At 39.5% G+C, this 21,160-nt stretch overlaps 1 protein-coding gene across 1 annotated transcript in view; it reads right to left on the bottom strand.

The window, feature by feature from the left end:
* Positions 1-527: 527 nt before the first annotated feature.
* The window catches only part of FRMD4B (FERM domain containing 4B), a 228,034-nt gene continuing 207,401 nt past the window's right edge, over positions 528-21,160 (bottom strand). Inside the window, 6 exon segments of the mRNA XM_011947154.1 lie at positions 528-2,514; positions 7,053-7,185; positions 11,778-12,589; positions 13,475-13,594; positions 18,305-18,452; positions 20,101-20,210. Of these exon segments, the coding sequence (XP_011802544.1) occupies positions 2,394-2,514; positions 7,053-7,185; positions 11,778-12,589; positions 13,475-13,594; positions 18,305-18,452; positions 20,101-20,210 (1,444 nt within the window). The 3' untranslated portion in view covers positions 528-2,393.

Genomic DNA, 21,160 nt, shown 5'->3' with positions numbered 1-21,160 from the left:
AGGCACACATCGACATGACTGGCTAACATTTGTATTTTCATAGAGATGGGGTTTCACCATGCTGCCCAGGCTGGTCTCGAACTCTTGAGCTCAAGCAATCCTCCCACCTCGGCCTCCCAAAGTGCTGGGATTACAGGTGTAAGCCACCATGCCTGGCCCTGAGCTTCCATTTCTATACCTTCTTTCCTCTTTGGGAGCCAAGTGATACTTGCCCTTTCAAGGCATACTTGCAATTGTAATCATACCATTTCTGGAACAGAAAAATGTTATTTTATGCAAGATACATGTATGGAAATATTAAGGTCTCCCTATATTTCATTTCCACTCCCTTCTCTGCATTATGTAGAATTAAAGGATGTCAGAGAATTAAAGGATGCCAGAGAACTAATTTCTTGAATTTAGAAGACCTTTTTGCCAGTCTGTGAAATGAATATAAATTACCTGCTACAAATAAACAACATTCCCAAGATGAAAAAACCTAAAAGTTCTCATCAGTCATCCTCAGTGAGACAAACTACTGTATTTCCTCAATTCTAAGGCAACTTTATTGTAAGACACAGCATTATTTTTAATGTACTATTAAGAAAAAACTGCCAATTCAAGTAGAATGTGCTGTCAATCAAAAGATGAACCCTGTTTTCAAATGTAAATATTTAAAAATGTACAACCTGGAATTAATAAAATATGGTAATACTATAACTAAAAATCTGAAGTCTCGCCCAGTATGATTACTCGAAGTAGAGCACTGCGACCTGCTTCACATGAAGCCCTGACATAAATGGAAGAATACGTAAACATTTTCAGTAGCACACCTTCCGTTTATTGACCTATGTAAAAAAATAATAGGTCTTGAAAAGTCAGAACAATAAAAGAATATGCAAAAGGGTTACTTCTGTTTCTAGAAGGCTATACAAATATGCAAAAAAGGAATAAGTTATTTTTTTGCTAGTTTTTCCAAAATTTTTCCCCAAACTTCATTTCTAATTATACAAATGACTAAGGACCAGTTTAACAAATTATTTTTATGTATATATTACATGCTTTGGAATATAGATAGAAAATGTTCCAAAAAAGTCGTTCAGAAACTTTTCTATTCACAATATGAACAAGAAACTTGTATAAAAGAGGGGGGAAAGGAGCACCTTTTATGGAATTTTGAAACAAAGATGACAAAAAAGATCAAACAGGAATATGGCAATAATTTGCTTTAAAAAACAAACAAACAAAACCGTACAATAAACCATAGCTAATTAGTTCTTCCAAGGAAAGTATGAGGTAGTTTTAGCCTCATAATTAAATCCACTGCAGCTTGGAGTTTTTTGTCGTTGTTGCTGTTGTTTTTTAATGTTAACCTTGTTTTTATCACTTGGTGACTTGGAACTACTTGTGGAATCCAGACTTGTTTAATTTTCTAACGTTCACCATTTTAAGGCACACAATTCATCTAAAATGACGTGGCTTTTTTTTTTTTTTCTGTTGTTTTGGATGCCTTCTGTATCATCTTAAAATACTTTTTCAAACTGATAATTATAAAAACTTTCCATATTAAGTCTGCCACTTCAAATGACAGCCGAGTTGGAGAATTACCAGCCAGAACAATAGCTCATCATGCAATTAGTGGAGAAAGGAAAAAGGAGCTCAATGATATTGTACCTTAGAACATTCTCCAAGCAGACTTTGTCAATTATTCAGTGGGCTGCTTCATTTTCCCCAATCTGCTACCATAAGTTATATTACAGGATGCTATGGTAATAAGTTTTTCCAGAACCCATTTTATGGTACTTATGAAAAACATCGCTCTTTATAATATCCTAAAAAACATTTACACTCATTCAGAACTTCATGAAAATCCAGCTTCAAGTAATTTTCCAATACTGTCTAAATTGTCCATGTCTGTGTAGAAAGAGCATGTTATTCTTTGTCAGCTCGCGAATTCCAGCTCTGTGATGTGAGCAATGACTCCGGAGCTTCTGGTTCCCCTTCTCTCATCCTGCTGAATTGTGCTCTGAGATTTCCCCTGTCTTTATTGCCATGGGACATCCTGAACGCCCTTTCATGGTTTTGAGGTTTGCCTGTAACATCTCTTATTCCCTTAAAAAGTGCGTGCTATTGATGAAGGCTTCACACCGAGTCCTCTCTTGACAGTACTTCAACATGTGGGCAGACCCTGCAGTTAGGTTAGTGCCTAGAGTTTGAAAGGCCAAATCCCCCTTCAAGGGCTTTGTGGGGCTTTGTGTGTGATTCACTGATTCACTTCCAGGGCAACTAAGTCTTCTCTTCAACCTTTGATGTCTTTAGGTTTCTAAAACGAACATCCTCTCGGAAGACAAATACGATTTGCAAGGCACACTAGTGTGAGAACGCAGTGCTTGGTCAAGAGGTCCAACTGCAGTTCAGACTAATGTTCCAGGCTTTGAATCTTCATGCCAAAAGAGTCTCTGCTCACTACTCTCCAGGCTGTCTTCCAGCTGGTTTCCATCTGTACCATCCAGTTGACTGATTTCTGTGTATTGTCTATTAAAGAAAACCAGAAAAGTTACTACCTGTGGCCATATTTTTGTCCCCACAGCACAAAGACTACTACATTTAAAGAAGTTAGTAGGAAGCACTGTTAAGAAAAATTTCCCAAAATGTAGAGATAAGGCAAAGGACAAGGATGATTGTATGTTCTTTCAATGTCAAACTGGAGCATTGTTTAACAGGCCCATAAAAAGGATTATTTAATTCTCTGGAAAGACATACCTTTGTTTAACTTGTATTTACCATTGATCAGGACCCAGATTCTATTAAGTTACATGTTAACTTGTAGATTTTTGTCTCAAAGCAATAGAAATAACTTGTCTAGTAAAAAAGATTATGGAAGGCCAGGCGCGGTGGCTCAAGCCTGTAATCCCAGCACTTTGGGAGGCCGAGATGGGTGGATCACGAGGTCAGGAGATGGAGACCATCCTGGCTAACACGGTGAAACCCTGTCTCTACTAAAAAATACAAAAAACTAGCCGGGCGACGTGGCGGGCGCCTGTAGTCCCAGCTACTCGGGAGGCTGAGGCAGGAGAATGGCGTGAACCTGGGAGGCGGAGCTTGCGGTGAGCTGAGATCCGGCCACTGCACTCCAGCCTGGGTGATAGCGAGACTCCGTCTCAAAAAAAAAAAAAAAAAAAAAAAAGATTATGGTTACAGTTTTATTGCCCTATGGGACATTAACTGCCCTATAGGACATTAACTGGTTTTGTATCTCATTTAGTAGTCTTTTCCAACATTCTCTCTTTCAGTGTCTTGAATTCTCTTTGAACCAGCTTTATCATTCTGCTAGTTCACTTATCAATGAGTTCAATAAATCTTTGGCCCATGTCCATTTTTATTTGTGTGACAGATATATTTTTAACTTTTTAAAAAGTATATTGTGACAATCACATTTTAAGTATTCTTCAAATTAAGGGAATATGCTAGATGCTTTCCTCAGGGACAAAATAATACATTCAGAAGGTGGCAGGGGCATGTAGGGACATACATGATATCCCTAGGGCTTATGGGTCAGGCATAATTGGAAGTGACCCAGGAAACAGCATCACATTTAAAAATCATAGGCATATTTAGATGGCAATTCCAAGTGAGAGCATCCTATCATACAAACCATTCTGATAGGCAAAACCACATTACTGTCACGGTAGGTTAAGAGAGATTAGATAGTTAGTTGATTTCTTTTTTCTTTTACATTCCAAAGTATTTTAGTAAAGGTGATTTTTTTTTAAAGTCTTTGGAAGAAGAGCTTTGGAAATAAAGGTTTTTAGTGTTTTCACGTAACATAAAAAACAAAGGCAGATTTCATATTTTCACACATCAGTCAGTGCAAGCAAAACTCCTGCTATGCAAGAAGCAACACACAGATTAGAGGTACTGTACTTACTACAGCTGGCTACACTTAGCAAAAGAGAATTTACAACTGATCTCATTTCTGGAGACACAACCATTCTTGGGGATAGAAGCCCTTGGTTTTGCCTAGTAATAGAGTTAGATAGGAAAGGGGAAAGGGAATGGAAAATAGGAGGTGAAAGAAAAAAAGTTATTTGGAAATACAGTTTGCAGCAGTAGAGCCAAGAATTTCACTGTATTATGTACTAGGTAGCTTCAACATTTCTACTTTGGAAAGTTTATGCTAATGACAATTATGCCAATTGTACTAGAAAAAAAAATTTATTGGCAAAAATTAGTACCTTTCTATAATTTTAAGACCTGGATACTCTAGGGCAAAGGATCTTTAAATAATATACACTTTATTTTAAAAAACAACAAAACACTAATATATTGCTATGCATTTCAAATCTTTGGCTTAAGGGAAAAATCTAGTTTTTCATTTTTATCTTAAAACCTAATTCCCTCTTATTTTAAAAATCATGTTTTCATAAAAACAATTTACAGAATTTTAGAACAAATTTCTAAAGCTTTATGGATGATTGTTACTACCCTTGCCTTGATAATAGGTTAAGTTAAATTGATCAGACTGTATCCTAAAAAGAATCCTAAATAAACAAATGGATGGGAATAAGCACTTCCATATCACTGTGGCCATAAGAGCAAAGTGGCAAATCTTTCTGGAAAACAAGAGCTTTAAAAAATACACTTTTCAATTTAATCCACTAACTCTAGTTATTGGAATGTATCCTATGAAAATAATCTGGGATTCAGACACATATTTTGGACAAAGATGTTAACAGCTGCAATACTGGGCTGGGCGCCATGGTTCACTCCTGTAATCCTAGCACTTTGGGAGGCCGAGGCGGGCAGATCACGAGGTCAGGAGTTCGAGACCAGCCTGGCCAACATGGCAAAACCCCGTCTCTATTTAAAATACAAAAATTAGCCAGATATGGTGGTAAGCTCCTGTAATCTCAGCTACTTGGGAGGCTCAGGCAGGAGAATCACTTGAATCTGGGTGGCAGAGGTTGCAGTGAGCCGAGATCACACCACTGCACTCCAACCTGGGCAACACAACAAGGCTCCATCTTGGGAAAGAAAAAAAGTAAAAATAGCTGCAGTACCTTAATAAGAAAAAGAAAGAAAAATCTAAAAGCCTCTCAAAAAAAAAACTTCAAAAAATGAGGAGCTGCTAAGTAAATTAGGGTTCATTTGAGGGGAATATCATATTGGTCATATAAAATAAGGTTTAAAGAGTTTTAAAACACATGGGAACATGGTTATGTTATGATGTTAAGTTTTCTAAAACATGGAAATGTAATTTCATGTACAATGTAAGATATAAAACTGTATGTACAATATCATTCCATGTTAAATGGACAGAGAAAAATGGGGAAAATATGCCAAAACATTAAGAGCTGCTATCTCTGGATGGTAGAATTATGGCTAATTTATTTCCTACTTATTTATCTCTTTATTATAAAATTTCCAGCATGAGCTCATATATGCACATGCATACACAAACACACAATAGGGATTTTTAAATAGCTTCTAATTTCCTGTATGTTATGCCCCCTCTGATCCCCTATCAGGCCATCTCGGGCTGTCTGATATATATGAGCAGACTTTGTAAAAGCAGATTTTCTCTAAAAATGCTTAACACTCCCTGAGTCCAATGACACTAGTGTTAAGGATATTAGAACTGCGTAATGCACCAAAAACTGTATTATCATTTCTGAGTCAACAAAAAGGCAAGTAAAATTACACAAACATGAAAATAATTTGCAGATACATTATTAAAAAATGGTTAGAACTAAACTGAAAAGGTTCGGCTCAAATTTTAGGCCAGTCATGTTGGTTCTTGCTCCTAACTCATTTTCAAACATTATTTACAGAAGTCCAAGCTATTTGACATCTTCTGAAGTATATTTTCATTAAAATTCTATTTTGAGTATACCCTTTGTTTAGCTGAGACAATTGGCTTAATATTTCAAGCCAAGAAAAACTCCCACTGAATGTGGAGAAAAAAAAAAAATAAGGCATTTGGGGCTGAATATTTCCAATTTGCTTGTAACAGTGAGTGCCTTGATAAGAAACTGCTTAATTCTCAAATTTGCCAGCATAGAAACCTTTATAAGTTGTAGTCTGTATAAGTCTTCTGTGCCTGAAGCAATATGACTTAAAGAAATCAAAATTACACATTCTAAAAAAACAGAAAACGCCCTACTTCTTGGTACCATGGGTGTGGATTATCTTTTGTGGGAAAGTAAAAGGGATAAATGACCTCTTCAAACTTAATTCCTGTGTATAACAAGAACTTTTTAAAAAGTAATTCAGAGTCTGCAATTAAAAGAAAACTCAATTTTAACAAATTGCTCTTGTACATTTCCTCTAATGTTTACAAAGAACTACTTTTACAGACAAACAGGACAGCTGGCTGTGTCTGTTGCTTCATAACAAACATAGGATCGGATAAAAAAGGCAGCAAATGTTTGAAATCCAGCCTACCAACTGTCTAAGGAACCTTGGTATGAACAGCCTTTCCTGAAGTAGAGATATTTTTCCTGCAAGGTTTCAAAAGAGACTTAAATGGACTTATCACTAATAGGATTTCAAGTACAATAATTTTTTTAAAAAAGCTTCAGACTCAGAATTCAATGTACAGACTAAAGAACAGCGTTAGATGAGGGGTTAGCAAACTTTTTCTTAAAGGTCAGATATTTTTGGCTTTGGTGTCTGTGCAAGTAGTTCTTTGTAAACACTAGAGGAAATATACAAGAATTCAATGTAATACTGAAGAACAGGGTCAAATTTGAATGAGTTAGATTAGGGGTTAGCAAACTTTTTCTTAAAGGCCAGACACTTTTTGGCTGTGGTGACCAGATATTTTTGGCTTTGGTGCAACTACTGAGCTCTGCCCTCATAGTGCAAAAACAGCCATAGAGAACATGTAAGTGAGTGAGTGTGGCTATTCTCCAATGAAACTTTATTTACCAAAACAGGCGGCAGCTGGATTTGGCCCACAGGCCATAGTTTGCCAACCCCTGAACTAGATTATCTGACATTTGTAAATTAGGATCCTTGAATTCTTTTGAACTGGAACAGGCTCCTAGGATTTTCAAGCACCACCTCCTCACCTGCTTGGAGAGGGTAAAGGATTATAGACACTGCCATAGCAGCTGGTGTAAGAAGAATGTGCTGGAGTCTCATAATCCGATAGCCCTATGGTTAACTGGGTCCTCCAGTTCCCAGAAGCATTTGTAGAAGACACTGGAAATAAAAATGGAAAAAGATAAAATTAATGGAAATATTAAAAGTGAAAAATTGTTAAGGTCATTCAGATGAACACTGCAACCAGCTTTGTCAGAGTAGAGATTTAAGAGGGTTTGAAGTAACAGAGTTCCTATTCCAATTTAGTGAATTCCTGGCTATGTGACCTTAGGCAAGTAGTTTATCCTCTTTAAGCCTCAGTTTCCTCATCTATAGAGTAGGGATAATAATATTAATATATTCTGTATGGGTATGATGCCAGGATTAAAGTAATTATGAAAATCTTTAGCACTATACTTGATACAGAGTAAGCACTCAATAAATGATAACTATTAATATTATTATTGAGAATAAGATTAATTGAAAGATAAATTTGTCAATTCAAAAAATAATTTAGGGAGGGATTGCATTGGGGAGTTATACATGATATAAATGATGAATTGATGGGTGCTGACGAGTTGATGGGTGCAGCACAACAACATGGCACAAGTATACATATGTAACAAACCTGCACGTTATGCACATGTACCCTAGAACTTAAAGTATAATAAAAATAAAAATAAAAAAACAAAAAAAACACAAAAAAACAAAAAATAATTTAGGTTGGGGTCAGGCACAGTGGCTCAAGCCTGCAATCCCAGCACTTTGGCAGGCCGAGGCGGGAGGACCACTTGAAGCTAAGAGTTCGAGACCAGTCTGGCCAATATGGTGAAACCCTGTCTCTACCAAAAAATACAAAAATTAGCCAGGCATGGTGGTGCATGCCTATAATCCCAGCGACTCAGGAGACTGAGACAGGAGAACTGCTTGAGCCCAGGAAGTAGAAGTTGCAGTGAACCAAGATCACACCACTGTACTCCAGCCTTAGTGACAGAGTGAGACTCTGTCTCAAAATAAAAAAATAAATAAACATAATAAAAATAATTTTAGGTCAGGCTCAGTGGCAAAAGCCTGTAATCCCAACACTTTGGGAAGTCAAGTCAAAGAAGTCAAGGGAGGATCGCTTGAGCCCCTGAGTTCAAGGCCAGCCTCAGCAACATGGCAAAACCCCATCTCTGCAAAAGATACAAAAATTAGCCTGGTGTGGTGGTGCACACCTGTAGTCCCAGCTACTTGGGAAGCTGAGACGGGAGGATCACTTAAGCCTGGGAAGTTAAGGCTACAGTGAGCCATGTTTGCACCACTGTACTCCAGCCTGGGCCACCAAGCGAGATCCTATCCCCAAAAAGAAAATAATAATAATACATAAATAATTTTTAAAATAACTGAAAAGACAAGCAAGAAAACAATTCTCATATATTGTGAGAACCTTCCCATTCATGCTATGGTGTTATAAAGGTGAGATGATGATTCTGGGTTTGTCAGAGGCCTTGGAGGAAATGTGTTCCATAAGTTGACGTTTGAGACTTGACTATTCTTCAACCAAAGACAACACTGGCCACTAGCAAGATCAAGGCTATTTTTTGTCTTAAAAAAGTGTGTGTGTGGGGCATGGGGTCGGGGAGGCGAGGTGATAACTAGCACAGGAAGGAATTCAGGAAGAAGGGATTTAGTTCTACAGAGGAACTGAACTGGAACAAGACAAGGGCATAATTTGGGAGCAAAGCCCAACAAATGCCTCATCACTGGGTGTTTGTTGTCCTCTCTATAAAACCAGTTCTGCTCCATGCCTAGGATGGACAAGGTAACCACAACGCCATGATGCTCACCCAAGACTCAGAAACTAGCACTGCTCTTTTCCATCTCTTTTCCATTTCCTGTTTCTGGCTTCAGACCTACTTCTCTTCTCTCTCATCCCCACAAAGTGCCTGTGATCACTATGGGACAAACACATTTCAAAACTCATCTGTGGCCCTGGATGTCATGAGGTTTTGACTAACTGATGTAACACTCTCAGTTTGAGCTTCCAAGCCATTTCCGAACTGTAAATCAGAGGCTCTGAGCCTTGGTGGTTAAGATGTCAGAGCTAGGGGGCTGGGTGTGATGGCTCACGGTTGTAATCCCAGCACTTTGGGACGCTGAGGTGGAAAGATCACTTGTAGCTAGGGGTTGGAGACCAGCCTGGGAAACAGAGCCCAGTCTCTACAAAAAAAAATAAAATCAGCCAGGCATGGTGGTGCGTACTTGTAGTCCTAGCTACTTGGGAGGCTGAGGCGGGAGGATCTTGAGCCAAGGAATTTGAGACTGAGTGAGCTATAATGGTGTCACTTCACTTCAACGTGGTTGACAGACTGAGACTCTGCCTCTTTAAAAAAGAAAAAAAAAAAAAAAAGCTGAGCTAGGATAGAATCCCCACCCCAGCACTTAGTAGCTTCTGGACTTGGGTTATTAAACTCTGTAGCCAGAGTTGCCTAAGCTGCAAAATTAGGATAGTAACAATAAGCATAACAATAGCAATCACTATATAGAACTGTTGCATACATTAAATAGGAGCCTGCACATAATGTGCTGAATGTGCATGGCATCTAGTAAGCTGCCAACAAATAGTAGTTGTCATTACTAAAACTGAGTCCACTGAGAGAGCCTTCAGGTGGCTGGAAGGGACTACAAAGCCAGGACTAATCTAGCAAATAACTGGAAATTCATCTCTCCATGAGAATGACGCCTGCCTGTTGTAATACATTTCTGCAGTTATAAAGTGGAGACAGAAATGAGGGGAATTCCAGAAGGGATTTCTGGGAGTACTGATTCCATTCCTGTAGTTCTTTAAAAAGTGATGCCTTTTGGTCTGTGGCGCCACATCTTGCTGTTGTCAGCAAGGCTCACACCAGGTCTGAAACAGGAAGCTTCACTTCCATCTCACCTTTACTAAGCTAACAGTCAGGAATGTTGAGGTTCCTCAGTTACACCTGCTTCCCCTGGACACCACCCCAGTCCCGTACTGCAGTGACCGTCCACATGCATCTCAGCCCTCCTTGCTTGGTTTTTCCCCTGTAGTACTCTGCCCATCCTTCCCAGGTTTGACCTGTGAAAGTTTCTCACATCTTGAACTTCAAGAGGAAGAAAGGTGTTTTCTAGGTCAGAGCCATAAATAAGAAATAATTACAGAAGCCCTTTCATATGTTAGATGTGGTAATAGATAGGACAGCCCTAGTGGAAGTCCAAAGTCCTGCACAAATAGGAGAGAACTTGAACCCAAATAGAAATCTCCATGAAAACGCCTCTTGTCAACAAGTATATGAAACTTTTACAGGTGTAGTTTTCATTTGACTATTATGCAATGACTCAGGAATCCTTATACTATGTCTCACTAAGGTGTCATGCTAATAAGGGAGAAGGCGAGACTCATGACCTATAGGTTTTCTGGCAGTTTGAGAATTTCTCAGAGTTTTAAATCATTTCATAGAGTTTTAAAATTGCTTAATTTTTAAACATTCTTCTGGCTGCTGACTCTGAGTTCATCGTGGCCAGGAAGTAGTTCAACACTGAGTCCTCCACATTTTGAATGTGCCTGCTCATTTGCTGAATAAATAAAACCACACACAGAGCCTCCCTTATCTTCTATTTCTCTACTTAAAGTACCTAGCACAGCTGGGAGTAGGCAGGAAGTCCTCCACAAATGTTAGCAGAGTTAGGGGCCAAAAGTCAATATCAAGGGTAAAACGGAAACATCTCTAATCAAAATTATCTTTGAAAATCCCTTAAGTCAACCATAACATAGGTATATATGAATACTGAATTACAATATGCATGGCCAGGCACTGTGGCTCTTGCATGTAATCCCAACACTTTGGGAGGCCAAGGCAGGAGGGTTGCTTGAGGCCAGGAGTTTGAGACCAGACTGGGCAACAACAGGGCTGACCTAAGCCCTGTTTCTACCAAAAAAAAAAAAAAAATTGACCAGGTGTAGTGGCGCCTGTAGTCCTAGCTACTCAGGAGGCTGAGGTGAGAGGATCGCTTGAGGCCAGGAGTTTGAGACCAGACTGGGCAACAACAGGGCTGACCTAAGCCCTGTTTCTACCAAAAAAAAAAAAAAAAAAAGCAAATTACTTAGAACAGTGCTTAATCAATGCCAGGTCCTATCAGGATTCTTATGAGCCTTATGCAGGCACCTGAGCATTCAAAACAGTACTTAGATGATTGAATCTTGGTGGTGAACAACGATGGATGTATAATTCTAATGTTTTCTGCTTACCTGAGGGTTTATTCTTTAAAAATATCAAACCTCAATGACGTGAACACATTTAAGAGATGTGCCTGTCAATGTAAATCCTAAAAAGCTAAAGCAAGTGAAACCCTTAACACATTCCAGCTTGGGCAACAGAGCGAGACTCTGTCTCAAAAAAAACCAACAACAACAAAAAAACTAACACAAGGCAGTACAGAGAGTACGTGCTCAATCAATATTTGCTGGATTTGAATCTACAATTTGCTTCATTAGACTCGTGAACTCATTAGACTCATGAGTTCTTTGGAGAGCTGGAAAGAACTGTTTTTAAGTTGGAAATTCTTATTGTGGGGTTCTACCACCGAACGGTTGCCACTGTTTTGACCTTGAGTACTGGTCTCATGATCCGTGAAGTGGTTCTGGGTGGGCAGGAAACATGATGTAAATAAAATCCAGGTGTCGCGTGTTTTTACGGTATTCTCACCTGAAGAGTAGGAGGATGCACGACTGCTTGGAGAACAAGGTACTTGCAGCCCCGCAAACCCCAGGCATCTCTGTGATCCCCTGTCTGAGTCAAAGCTGGTCTGCAGGCTGTGCCCCTGATCCTTCTGCCCAGTGGCCCGCTGGTACCAGCCACGCAAGTGCTCGGCGACTAAGGCCTTGTGGATATTTTTGGTGATGTGCTCTGATTTTGCGGCAGCCTTTCTTGGCAGCCGGAGAGTTGCATATGGGTTATGGGGTACCCGGTCGACCTCATCTTCGTGAAAGGATCTGCTGTAGTCCCTCTGGCGCTCATATCCATAGTGGGCTGAGGACCGGTAGGAAGGGTTGACGCTATACTGTCCCTCGGTGTCATTCTCATAGACATAACCACCACTGTAATAAAAGTCACACTCTGCATAGGGCGTGTACCCGGCAATGTAGTAACTGGAAGACGGTGGCTCCTGACTCTTTGAGTAGACACCATTCCTCAGACTATCCTTTTGTGCTAGGTTGGGCATGCTTCCTGAATTTGAAGTAGAAACATTCTGTTTCTTTGACCTCCTCCGACCCCTGGTGCGAGTATCCAGGGTCTGGGTAGTGTAATAGGGGCCTGTAACTGGTGTCACACAGTAATACTCTGTGCTTGATTGGCTTGTGTAAGAAGACCCGTCATCGAGGATTTCTGTGCTGCTGCTTCTTTGGGATTTGGAGAGGGAGAAAAATGGCTTATCGCTGTCCATCTCGGAGAGCAGGTGGGACTGGGACTCCAGGCTTCCACTCCGCTGGCGGCAGTGCTGAGATGAAGATTCGGGTCTGAAAGAGGAGAAGGGCAAATTTGTCAATACCGAGAAGAAAAGGAGGACCCAAATAGGAAAAAGAATACTATGCTGAATGACTGAACAGCTCGTGAATTGCAACAGGACTTTGAAGGTTGCCAAAGCTGACGGCACAACAGAACCCATTTGTTCACTAAATCTATTGACTCACACGTAAATTTATTACCATAGTCAAAATGAGAAAAGAACCAGGTTTTGTTAGTTGCACAAGCGAAATCCTTCCTTGAGCGTAGGGAAAGACATAGATTGAGGATGCACAGTTTGCATCAGAGCCTGGAAAAAACAAAAACAAAACCAAAAAAAACCCAATGTGTCTTTGGAGGGTCCTGTCTTCCTAGAGGATATGAAGATATGGTACATTCAAGTGGAGGTCAGGGGTGTCTGGGCTGAGTCATGGCACTGCTATTTCCCAGCTGTATGAGCTCAGGCCAGATATTTAACCTCTCTGAATCTTGCTTACTCCTTTGTAAGATGATGATGAAAACAATATCTAATATCTACCTCACAAAAGGCTTGCTGTAGGGACTAAATAATGCAGTGCATATAAAACTTTTAGCACAGCACTTACAAACATTTCCAAATGGTGCTATTGTTACTAACTTCATCCTCACCATTGAATAATGAATGGTAATACGTGACTGGGGAAATTAAGGTACTAAAAATCTAATGTATATTTGAACAAGTCAAATACATTTTCTTTGCCAACATATTTGAAACCATAAGTTAGCAGAAAATGTAAAACCATAAAACAAGGTCCTGCTATAGAAAGTCACTTGAAATGATTAAAAAACACAACAGAGCAAGACAGAACCTCAAAGCAAAAATCAACACAGCTAAAGCAATGAGAATGAAGCTCTCTTACTCCAAGTGGCTGCTGCTGTAGGCGTTTCGGGTAAGAACTGGTGTGGTGGGCATGCTTCGTCCTCCCTGGGGCCGCCTCTCCAGAGTTTTGTAAGGGCTGCTGTGTGTCGACAGCATTTCTCTGTGATGATAAAAAGAATTCAGGAAATGATGAGTCTCTCAGCATCTCTGGCAAACTTGTCATAAGCAGATAGGAAACTTACTAGAAGCCCAAGGAAAGGGAAAATAAGGAGAAAGATAGGAAGGGCGTCTTTGTGGCTCACTAAAGCACCAGGACACTTCCTGGTATGTTCTAGATGAGTTTTAGGGGAAGCATATATGGTCTGACTTTCTGAGTCACAAATATGTAGGGAAAGAAAGGACTTTTAATAAAGAGTACACTGAATAAAAAGACTCAAAGCAACTAGAGCTGTTTATGTAGGCACCTGAACATTCAAAACAGTCCTTAGATGATCAAATCTTGGTGGTGAACAGGGATGGATGTATAATTCAGTTCACTCCTTTTTTGTAAACAGTCTAGAATACTAAATAGTTATTTGCTTTGTGGGCCAGACGGTGTCTATAGCGACTCCTCAACTCTGTCCTTGCAGTGCAAAAGCAGCCATGGATAATATGTAAGAGAATGGGTGTGGCCGTGTTCCAAGAAAATGACCTATGGATGCTAAATTTCATATCATTTTTACATGTCATAAAATGTTGCTTTTGATCCCCCCACCACCAGCTACCTAAAAATATAAAAACCATTCTTAGCTCATGGGCTACACAAAAACAGCAGGATGGATTTGGCCACTGGGCTGTTGTTTGCTGGTCCCTGGACTAAGAGCAACATCCTTAAATCACTATGTCTACTTCCCAGCACAGTGACAACACAATTTGAAGTTAATTTTTTCTTTTTTTTTTCTTTTGAGATGGAGTCTCGCTCTATCCCCCAGGCCGGAGTGCAGTGGCGTGATCTCAGCTCACCGCAAGCTCTGCCCCCCGGGTTCATGCCATTCTCCTGCCTCAGCCTCCTGAGTAGCTGGGACTACAGGCACCCGCCACCACACTTGGCTAATTTTTCTGTATTTTTAGTTGAGACAGGGATTCACCATGTTAGCCAGGATGGAAGTTAATTTTTTTTAACTAAAAATAATTTTGATCAAATTTTACTTACTACAAAAGCAAGTCTAAGTTCATTAGAGAAAACTTTAAAAAAAGATAAAAAAAAACAGATAAAAAGAAAAATTTAAATGTCTATAATCTTTTTTTAGATGGAGTCTCACTCTGTCACCCAGGCCTGAGGAGAGTGGCACGATCTTGGTTCACTGCAACCTCCGGCTCCTGGGTTCAAGTGATCCTCCCACCTCAGCCTCCCAAGTAGCTGGAATTACAGGTGTGCACCACCGTGCCTGGCTAATCTTTTGTTTGTTTGTTTGTTTGTTTTTGTATTTTTAGTAGAGACAGGGTTTCACCATGTTGACCAGGCTGTTTTTGAACTCCTGACCTCAAGTAATCTGCCCCCCGCAGCCTCCCAAAGTGCTGGGATTACAGGCGCTCTGAGCCACCGCCTATATAATCTGGTACCTTATATATAGCCAGTCAACACTAAATGTTTACAGATTATTTTTCCTAAGCACATAAACTTTTAAGCACGTATCTATATATAAACATACGTATTTATTTTTTAACAAGAAAACATGAGATTTACTCTATATTATTTTTCAACACTCATTTTTTAAAAGGTTAAGTTGTATCTAACATTTTATGTTGCTTAATATTTGTCTACAGTGTTATTTTAATGACTGCATAGCATTTTATTGTATGGATTTACCATAATTTGTTTAAATAATCCACTAGTTGAACACGTACTTTGTTTTCAATTTGCCATTAGTGTAGCAAGGTTATAATGAGCATTCTACATGTAGTTAGTCGATTCGGTAGTAAAATTCCTAAGTGAAATTGCTGGATCAAAGAGCAAGTCCATCGTAAGTGACTGGAGATGTGGGTATAATAATTTTTAAGACAATGATTCCCAGCTATAATTCTTCCTTTTGCTGAAATAGCTTTGTTTTCCCTAACATAAGAAGCTCACTTGTCTCATGTTATCCAACAGGACTTTCTGCAGTGACGAAAATGTCCTGTGTCTGTTCTGACCAATATGATAGCCACTAGCCACATGTGGCTGCTGAGCATTTGAATTGTGGCTAGCATGACTGAGGAACCAAATTTTAAATTTTATTTACTTTTAATTAAACTGGCTAGCACAGCTGTAGCTCCTTGGATCTCTTACCATTTCAAGCAAAAGTTCCTAAATGCTAATCCACAAACTGGGCTGATATGTGATAAAGTTTTCACTGGCCTTTAACAAACTAGAAATATAATAATGTGACCAGGTGCGGTGGTTCACACCTGTAATCACAGCACTTTGGGAGGCTGACGTGGGCGGATTATGAGGTCAGGAGATCGAGACCATCGTGGCTAATACAGTGAAACATCGTCTCTACTAAAAATACAAAAAAATTAGCCGGGCGCGGTGGCGGTCACCTGTAGTCCCAGCTACTCAGGAGCCAGAGGCAGGAGAATGGCATGAACCTGGGAGGAGGAGCTTGCAGTGAGCTGAGATCGCACCACTGCACTCCAGGCTGGGCGGCTGAGTGAGACTCCATCTCAAAAAATAAAATAAAATAAAATAAAATAAAATAAAATAAAATAGAATAAAATAAAATAAAACAAAATAGAAACATAACAATGTGTAGGTTATATTTTCATAAGTCACAATTTATCCAACTTGAATAATCTAATAATCTACCTTGATTTTGAGAATAATTTCCTTTATTTAAATTTTTTGATTTTTATTTTTGGCCCTTGTAGAGCAAATACTTCCCATCTTTGCTGAGATGTGGTATAACACATTCAGTGAAATCAGATCGCAAGCTTTGGATCCTGCCAAGTTCTAGGCTACCTAGGTTCAAACCTTGATTCCCATGTTTACTAGCTGATGAACCCAAAGAAGTTATTCATGGTCTCTGGCCCTCAGTGTGCTTATCTGTAAAGGGTAATGACAGTAGTAACACTATCAGGGTTGTCGTGAAGTTTAAATTCATTAATAAATTACCTAGGAAAAACATAAACAGTATCTAGGACACAGTAAGTACTCAATAGTGGCCAGGTGCAGTGACTTATGCCTGTAATCCTAGCACTTTGCAAGGCCGAAGTGGGCGGATCACCTGAGGTCAGGAGTTCAAGACCAGCCTGGCCAACATGATGAAACTCTATCTCTACTAAAAATACAAAAATTAGCCAGGTGTGGTGGCAGGCGTCTGAGTCCCAGCTACTTGGGAGGCTGAGGGGGAAGAATCGCTTGAACCCGAAAGGCGAAGGTTGCAGTGAGCCAAGATGGCGCCACTGCATTCCAGCCTGGGTGACAGAGTGAGACACTGTCTCGGGAAAAAAAAAAAAAAAAAAAAAAAAGTAAGTGCTCAATAGAAATGTTATATGAAGTTAATATAAAATGAAATTAACATTACATTAAGTGAAATGTTAACTTCATTTGATTAGTATTACTACAACAATGATAGTGAATATATTTTTGATATAAAAATGTCATTTCTTTCATGGATTCATGGTGCTATTTGTTTGAACGTTTCTTTTGTTTTCTTTTTCTTTTCTTTTCTTTTTTTTTCTGAGACAGCATCTTGCTCTGATGCCCAGACTGGGGTGCAGTGACACGATCATAGTTCACTTCAATGGTGAAATCCTGGGCTCAAGCAATCCTCCTGCTTCAGTCTCCCAAGTAGCTAGGACTACAGATATGCAACACCATGTCTGGCTAATTGAAAAAAAAAATTTTGGGCTGGGCACAGTGGCTCATGCCTGTAATCCCAGCACTTTGGGAGACTGAGGTGGTTGGATCAGCTGAGGTCAGGAGTTCAAGACCAGCCTGGCCAACATGGTGAGACCCTGTCTCTACTAAAAATATAAAAATTAGCCAGGTGTGGTGGCACGTGTCTGTAATCCCAGTTACTTGAGAGGCTGAGGTGGGAGAATTGCTTGAACCCAGGAGGCAGAGGTTGCAGTGAGCTGAGATTACACCACTGCATTCCAGCCTGAGTGACACAAAGAGACTCTGTCTATAAAATTTGTAGAGATAGGGCTTCATTAGGTTGCCCAGACTGGTCTCCAACTCTTGAGCTCAAGTGATCCTCCCAACCTTGGCCTCCTAAAAGTGCTGGGATTATAGGTATGAGCTGCCACACTCAATCTGTTGGAAAATTTCTTTTTAGGCAAAGCAAACAGCTGGTAACTGTTTGTTTTTTAAGGATTGATCCATACAACCCAATTCTGGGAACCACTGGTCTGTCATGTTTCTAAAACCTGGTCTCACTGCCCTGATATTTACCTGAGATATCTGGGAAAATGCTTGGATTATCTATTTTACAGATTATGAGTTTAAGTTCCATGTGTATTTGCAGGACTGCAAATCAGTCCTGCTACTTGGTTTGGCAGAGTGGACTTTAGTGACAATTTCCTTAGACCAGTGACTATGAAACTGAACTGTGGACAGTATGTCCAAATCCAGATGATAATTAATGTCCCTATAAGTTAACATAGATCAAATAGACTTTAAAGTCAAGGAAATGGTCAAATGCATTTTAAAAGACTTATTAAAAACATTTTCATTTGCTGTGAACAACAAATAACTGGATTAGTTTCTATGCCCTAGTTTTACAAGATAACATCTTTCGGAAGAATAAATAAAAACATGTAAAAATGTATCAACCATACATTACATTTTGGAGGAAAAATTTCCTAGCTGTGAGGCATTAACCTTACTGATGATACGACCCCTCACCTGGACTGCCTGGTATCCACAAACTGTTCATTGATGGACGACTTTCTGAAATGGATTCGCTCAATACCAAGAGACTTGGGGGGAAGAAGTCTTGGAGACTGAGGTACTGAACTTGATCGCTGCCCAGCAAGAGTGAAGGCGTCACTGGCTATAATAAGTAAATGGGTGAATGAAAAAATAAGTAGGCCAATTAACAGGTAAATAAATATCTTGCCAACATCTCAAAAAAGAAATTGGAAGGTTTAGTGAACAAAGCGTCCTTCCAAAGATGATATTTTTAGAAGATCATAACTTTCAAGAAGTTAATTTTTATATTTTATACACCAGAAAAAATGAAATTACTGAACACTCTTCTGGGACCTGAACCATCTTTTGCCAAATTCAACAGGTGTCACTCTGAGTAAGTTAAGCACTCAAGGGGAATGGGTAATACCGCAGCTTTTAAAAAGCTATGTTAAAGAAAACTTCCAGTGTGAACCAAGGGGAAGTTGGCCTGGATCATTTTTGTTCACCTTTACTTTTAAAGTTTTTAGGCCTCTTTGGCCAAAGGCTTATCCTCTCATTGAAAGTAAGGAAACTGACTTACGCTGCATCATTAGAGGCTTGTTATGTTTCCCACTGATATTTACATTTTCAAAGAGGGATGGCAAACATGACCAAACATCAGCTCACAGGAAAAATTCTGCAGTGGTGAAATTTTATGCACCATAAAACTTGGGGAAGATAGAGCGGTGTGGGGGTGGTTTCCTGGAATTCAAGTCATACCACAACTCAGTCATGATTAAGTACAAGAGATGACAAAGAAATACTCTACTAGTTGATAGTAAACCCATTCTATAATGAAATGTATTAAACAGCTGGGCACGGTGGCTCATGCCTGCAATCCCAGCACTTTGGGAGGCCGAGGCAGGCGGATCACCTGAGGTCAGGAGTTCGAGACTAGCCTGACCAACATGGTGAAACCCCATCTCTACTAAAAATACAAAAATTAGCCAGGCGTGGTGGCTAACGTCTATAATCCCAGCTACTAGGGGGGCTGAGGCAGGAGAATTGCTTGAACCCGGGAGGCAGTGGTTGCAGTGAGCTGAGGTCGCGCCATTGCACTCTAGCCTGGGCAACAAGAGCGAAACTCCATCTCAAAAAACAAAACAAAACAAACAAAGAAACAAAAAACAAAAAAGAAAGAAAGAAAAGAAATATATTGAACAAATACAGGCCATTACAATCAATACAGCCTGCCCCTATGAAACAACAAAATGACAGGTAGCCCAATGTCTAACTGTGCCTTTCTTCCTAAGTAAAACAAACTTTCCTTTATCTAGAATATGAAAGTTTATTTCATATTGTGATGCATACAGTGATAAAGTGTACAATCTAATATCCTGGTTTTGATATGGGACTCCAGATACATAAGATGTCACCATTGGGAAAAGCTGGGTGAAGGAGTCTTTCTATTAATCATGCAGCTTCCATGAATCTATGATTACTTCAAAATAAAAAGTTAAGAAACACTTTAGAGAGCCTTGAAGTCCTTACTGAGAGACGTAGATACTCCTGTGAGGGCATTCTGATTTCCTGAGGTAATGTGATTTTTGTGGTCCTGTTATTAATACTGAGTTAACCTGAGTAGGTGTTAATCATACACTTCCTTTCCCAATCATTTTGCATAAATGTGAGTTAGTTTATTCTACTTCTTCTCAAAAGAAAAACAAATAGGCCTTACTTAACTAAGAAAATTATCTTAATTATTTCAGAATATCTCACATTGTTAAACCAAAAAAGGAAGAGCCACTTACGATCATCAAAGGTGGTGGTGTCAGACAAAGAGCTACTCTCTGAGGGGATTATGTCTTCTGTGAACAAAAATAACTGCCTTTAGTGCAATTGTGCATTTATACAATTAGAGGGGGCTCAGAGAAACAATTTTCAATGGAGTGCATTTTATTTTCATTTCAATAAATGTAATTAGTTACAGTGCATTAAGAATAATTAACTACCGTAGTAAGAATTGACCCATATACTAACAAAAATCAAAACATTTTACATATGGTACAAATATTACATTAGATTATTTCTTAAAATGGAACAGACTTCAAGGGAGTGCTGGTTTTAAACTAGTTTTCAGTGTTTCTTCTACACTGGAAGAAAACTTTACCTACATATTTAGTGCTTACGACCAACAAACTGGAAAGAAAAATCATGCCATTCTTATCATAAAGGCTAAATGTTAAATAAAACACATTTGAATCCTCATTTGAGAATCTACTCTTAATATAACTTGGCTTTTGACCCCTCCCTGAAAGAAAGGGCTTTTCTTTTCTTTTTTTTTTTCTTGTTTGTTTTTAGGACAGGGTCTCATTCTGTTGCCCAGGCTGGAATGCAATGGTGCGATCATGGCTCACTGCAGCCTGAATCTCCTGTGCTTAAGCAATCCTCCCACCTCAGCCTTCTGAGTAGCTGAAATTACAGGTACACAGCATCACGCTTGGCTAATTTTTTGGATTTTTAGTAAAGATAGGGTATCACCATTTGGCCAGGCTGGTCTTGAACTCCTGGGCTCAAGCGATCTGTCTGCCTAGGCCTCCCAAAGTACTGGGATTAAAGGTGTGAATCACTATGACTGGCCAAGCTTTTCAACAGGTTTCTCAACAGTGGCACTACTGACATTTTGAACTGGATAATCCTCTGTCCTGGGGAACTGTCCTGTGCATTATAGGATCTCCAGCCTCCCTGGTTGAGAACCACTGAATTAGGTTTAAGTCTTGGTTTTGCCATTTATCGACTATGAGACTTTGGGCAAATTAATCTGTATCACCTGGCTCAACCCCACAATGGGGCTAACAGCAGTACCTATCA

Source organism: Colobus angolensis, unplaced genomic scaffold (assembly GCF_000951035.1).
Source record: "Colobus angolensis palliatus isolate OR3802 unplaced genomic scaffold, Cang.pa_1.0 Scaffold26, whole genome shotgun sequence".
Taxonomy (NCBI): Eukaryota; Metazoa; Chordata; class Mammalia; order Primates; family Cercopithecidae; genus Colobus; species Colobus angolensis.
The sequence above is the reverse complement of the archived record's forward strand: the minus strand, read 5'-3'. Positions and strand labels throughout refer to the sequence as shown.